Here is a 5152-nt window from a genome sequence, read left to right as displayed (position 1 = left end):
CTGCTACATGTGGGGGGCTGTCCACAACCTGCCTCGTGGGATGGGAGAGGGATTGCTCAGGCAGGGACAGCAGCTGAGGTTGGGAGATGCTGCAGAGGGGCAGGAGAGGGGAGCAGAGGTCTTCTGCTAGGAGGGACTGGTAGCTGTCGGGTTTCTTCAGCCCAGAGACGCTACAGAGGGGCAGACCCCGAAAGGCTGGATGACTTGACCCTGCACTGCGGTCGTGTCAAAGACTCTGGAATCAGCCGTTCTTGGGTTTGAGGGCAGGCTCTTCCAGCCGTGCGGCCTCAGCGAGCCTTGCGCCCGCCTAAACATGGGGATAACAGTAGCACCTCCTTCCTAGAGCTCCTGCAAAGATGATAAACAATCCGTACCAAATGCCTCGCATGGTCCTGGTTCACAGAGAGAACTCCATAGTGGCGTCTGTTTCGATGGTCCTCACGTTATCCTGCGTCACATCAGGTTCGGCTGGTAACTCAAGGCCTGGACCCTGTTCTCCACCATCTCTCAATCACTGGAGGCAGAACACGCTCCCAAGATGAGGCTAAGACAAAGAAGTGAGCTTGAATGATCTGGCCAGAGTCCCACATTAGTAGGGAGGCATGGTGCAAAAGAATAGTCTGATGGGTAGGTCATTAGACACACAGAACTTTCTTCAAGAGGAGAACTTTGAGCCAATGCGTTAAGAAGAACGGATGTGCAGCCTCTCCGGCGGGAAGGACCTGAGGACACTGAGTGCATGTTCTTTTTCTTTTGTAGGATGTGGGCGTCAGCCAGCGCAGGTAGGGCCTCCTCCCAGTCCTGCTTCCTTCACACACGGGGTGTATACTTTGTATCCGTCACCTGTGTCCCCTGGGCACGGACATTGGGGGGCACTCTGACCTCGCCCTCCAGCGGGCTGCGCGGAAATGCAAAACTGCTTTGGCAGACACACACACAGGCAGCCTCCACTCAAAGGTTTGTGTTCCAAGAGTTCGTTTTTAAAACTGATTGTTTGGTATCAGGGACACGTTTTCCCCTTAAAAGTGAAGAAACAAACAACAATCAGGTTTTTAGGCTGATCCAGGAACATCCATTTAATTCCCGAAATTATTAGTGCTCGAGGCAGCGTTAACACCAAAACGTAATTCTGAGGGGAACATCTTCTATTAAGTACAGTCAGCACGGAACGTGGTAAGACCAGGCAGCCTGCCTTCAACCATTTCCCCCCTCAACTGCCCCATTTCCTTCAGAATTTACAAACACTACTCTCAAGGGGCAGCTGCTGGAACTGTGAATATTAGCTTCTCTCCCTTCCTCTGCTCCAAGTGCCTGTGCCTTCCCGGTGCTCTGCTAGGGAGCAGCTGTCACAGCCGTGGGTCATGCATCCACAGGGACCTGAACCCGGGGTGTCTACCCTGGGGGCCCATGAGCCAAGAAGCATCTCCAAACATACTTTTCAAGTTGTGTTAGAGATTCCGATCTAGATGGGCTTTGCAGGCCTTCTGGTCTGCGGAGGAAGCTGAGACCAGGAAGTGGGGGAAGGGGCTTGGGGGGTTGAGGGGTGGGGGGGGGGTAGGGGTGCTGTCAAGGTCATGCAGCGGGTGACCCGCAAGGACACATTTTCTTCCATCCCGCTGTTCTCCCCCATCCCCTTTCCCCTAGTAATGAGCAGCACACAAGTCACAGAGGAGTTCAAGCGCCTTCTCCTTTTCCTAGTGACCCTGTACTGTCCTCTAGAGGCAAACAGGGTAACGACCTCTTGCAGCCTCCACAAGCCCCAAACATTCTCCTAAAGGACCTTCCTCTAATTCTGGAGGAACTGGTTGTAGGTGTGAGAAGACTTTTGTGAGTCCAGAGACCATTTCTCCTGCCCTTGTCAAGAAGATCCGAGATGTTCACAGGAAAATCCTGCCCCTCCCAGAGATGCTGAGGACCTTCTCAGGTAAAGGGGAAGGGATAACAGATTTCCCCATGCTGTTCCCTCCCCCCTCCACTGCTTGCCCTTCTGCCCCCCCATCCCTCTCCACCTTCCCCTGCCTTCCAAGCCTGGCTCCAGTTGTCTTCCGCCCAAGCCTTCCCTTAGTGACCCTGCTCTGCTCAGAGGGACCGTTCCTCAGAGATCTTCTCTCCCCAGGGACATGCACTGGCAGGTGGGGGCTGCTCCTGTGCCATTAGAGCACAGCAGGAGGCATGGAGCAGATGCCTTCTCCTCCTTCCCCACGGGGTCCCCAGGTCTGCCCTGGGGAGTACCTGTAAGAGATGGCAAGTCACATACCTTTCTATTTCTGCTTCGCTCAGAAAGCCTGGTGCATCATCTGGAAACAGACTCAGGTAAACAGCTGGGGGTTTCGGGAGCCTTTCTCTCATCCACCCACTCAACCCAAGGCAGCAAACAGAGCAGTTAAATACACCACGTCTGGAGCCTGGTTACTGGGCTCTCTGCTCCAGCTCTCGCTGGGTATGAGGCATCCGGCAAGCCGTTAAGCCTCTTTGTTCCAGTCTCTTCACTGGAAATGGAAAGAGACAATGGAAAACACACTGGTTCTAGCCCCATACGTAGCCACCAGGTAATGAGGCAGTTAGTGTAGCACCTGGCACATAGTGAGGGCTCAATGTTTGTTACTTGTGTAGGCATTATTTCCCCCCAAATATTTATGAAGTTCTTGGTTTTGTGTGTGTGTGTGTGTGTGTGTGTGTGTGTGTGTGTGTGTGTAATGCCCGGCACTGTGCCAGACTCTGCTGACTTGAACAGATACTGTATAATTTAAAACCTAGCATTTACTTTGAGATTGGTGCTTAAAGAAGAAACTATTTCCACAAATATCACCACATTTTGCTTCTCACACTTAATGTGCAAGAAAAACCACCCGGGGGATCTTGTTAACATGCAGATTCTGGTTCAGTAGGGATGGGGCCCAAGATTCTGCATCAAAAAAAAAAAGTTTATTTATTTTGAGAGAAAGCGGGGGAGGAGAAAAGAGAGAGGGAGAGGGAGAGAGAGATCCCAAGCAGGCTCCACAATGTCAGTGCAGAGCCTGATGTGGGGCTTGATCCCAGGGAGATCATGACCTGGGCTAAAACCAAGAGTCAGACGCCTAACCGAATGAGCCACCCAGGCACCCCCAGGATTCTGCACTTTTACAAGCTCCCTGGCGAGGCCGTTCAGGGGCTGCACTTTGAAAAACAAAATCTCACAGCTGAGCAGCACTTGCGTGTTGGGTAGCATTGCTCCCGCCTCGGTCCTTACACAACAGAAGGGGAAGCTGAGGTTCAGGACAGAAAGGCGCTGGCTGGTGGCACCTACTGGAGCGCTTTTTGCCCCGCCCCGAGCGGCGCATGCGCCCCAGGGCTCCCCTCCACGCCCTGCTCTCCTCCCCCAGGGGCCGGGACCCGGGACCCTCCGGCCGCCAGCTGGAGCACGGCCCTCTCCGAGGACAGGAAGCCGACGAGGTTCACCCGGGACCAGCAGGACCTGCCTCACTGCCCCTGGAGCTCCGAGGGTGTCCCCTTGGCGCTCGGCTGCCCCGGCGGCACCTCCGGGCGCCCCCGCGGGCATGTGCAAGTGCAGCCCAGAGCCCGCGGGTAGGCGGTGGGCGTGGCGGGCGCGTGGGCGGTCAGCAAGGCGGGGAGAGGGGGTGGGGGGCGCTTGAGCTCGGCCGCGCGCGCACCGGCACAAGGCCTCTAGGGCTTCGCACCTGCTGCACCCAGCGCGCAAGTGCTCTGCCCCGTCTCGCCCGCCGCGAAGCGCGACCCCGCCTTCGCCACCTCCTTCGGTCGGTCGGAGCTGTCTGGGAAACAGGCTCCTAACAGAATGAAGGGCCGAGGGGGGAGTCCGAGAGGCGCTGGGGCGGAGAGGAGGGGGGAGTCCGAGGGGCGCTGGGGCGGAGAGCGGCCGAGCTTTCGGGAGCCCAGGGGCTGCTCCCGGACACACGCACGGCTCCGGGAGCCAGCGCGAGTTTGAAAAACGAAACCAAACACCAGTACAATGGGAACTGCCAAAGCTTCAAAATAACCGTCGTGGGGAAAAACAACGTCGTTGGGCCTGCATTAATTTGTTCCGTTGACATGCGCGCAGACATGCTCCCGTCTTTGCGGGGCGCAGGGTGGACCCAGACTCCCTTCCATTCTGACATTCGGGTCGTTTCTTTCTCGTAGAGGGCGTCCTAATACAGTGTACGACGAACCAGCCAGACGCTGAAAACTTGAAAGGCAACGGAATCAGTGACCGCGACACAAGCCTGTCCCTCCTTGTAACTCCGAGCTTCCTGATTTACCAGACCCCACTGTTCAATAAAGTGACATTTGCTTTCGGGTCCAACTAACCTCTCAAATATGTATTATCATCCCCGTTCCTGTTGGATGATGAGGCTTTGTCTCACTTCCCCTGCACTCAACTCGTGTTCTGGGCAGGCCAGGCGTTTTGGCCGCGTATGAAGTTGAGAACACAAATGAGATGCTTACACTGTATTTCCACGTCTAGTGCTGCTACTCTCATGGTGAGTGTCCAGTGATTTAGGCTGTGGGTATGCATCTAGGGAGGCCCTGGGCCAAAATTAAATTGCCCTGCATAAGGAAGAAAGTAGGATTCAGAGGCTTCAGGGGAAAGTTGAGTCTGAGGACTGGAGCTGCCTCGAGGGAAAGAATCCACTTGGTGGCCCCACTGGAAAACCTGAAAATATTTGTGTTGCAATGTTTGTGATGTAAAACCGGCCTTTATCGCCTGCACAGGAGCCTCAGCCTAGTTGACCTTGGGCTCGATGCTTCTGGAAGCCTTGCTGGGCTCCGGGAATCTGGAATGTGAGAGGCTGAGCACTGTTCACTACCGGGCAGGAGGCAGAGACTCCACAAAACAAGTGTGTGGCTGCTGGTTTACGTGAGGAGCTGTCACACACCGGGACGTGCCCCTGAGGACCAGGGCGGCCCAGGTGGAGTCTGTCCAAAGCCCAAGAACAGTAATTACAGCAGGCAGGATGTGACAGACACCCAGGCCAGAGCACTGCCTCTGTGCCCTGGTCGTGCTCCGCAGGCTTGCTGGCTTTCCTCATGCCGTTTTCCCCACGAATCTCCGTTCTTTCCTTTTTCCTTGGACCCCCAGTGCAGACAGCTGACTCAGTCATACTCCATGGTTCTGGGTGCAAAACTGTGCAGGGTCTTCTTGTTTTATTTATAC

At 55.3% G+C, this 5152-nt stretch overlaps 1 protein-coding gene across 1 annotated transcript; it reads left to right on the top strand.

The window, feature by feature from the left end:
• Positions 1 to 2035: 2035 nt before the first annotated feature.
• LOC101098381 (tripartite motif-containing protein 15) lies at positions 2036 to 4300 on the top strand. The gene is made up of 3 exons (XM_023253562.2): positions 2036 to 2313; positions 3363 to 3564; positions 4138 to 4300. Exons 1-3 carry the CDS (start codon positions 2121 to 2123, stop codon positions 4178 to 4180), a joined length of 438 nt encoding a protein of 145 aa, XP_023109330.2. The 5' UTR covers positions 2036 to 2120; the 3' UTR covers positions 4181 to 4300.
• The last annotated feature ends 852 nt before the right edge of the window (positions 4301 to 5152 follow it).

This window comes from Felis catus, chromosome B2 (assembly GCF_018350175.1).
Source record: "Felis catus isolate Fca126 chromosome B2, F.catus_Fca126_mat1.0, whole genome shotgun sequence".
NCBI classification, from domain to species: Eukaryota; Metazoa; Chordata; class Mammalia; order Carnivora; family Felidae; genus Felis; species Felis catus.
This window is presented reverse-complemented; position numbering and strand designations above follow the sequence as displayed.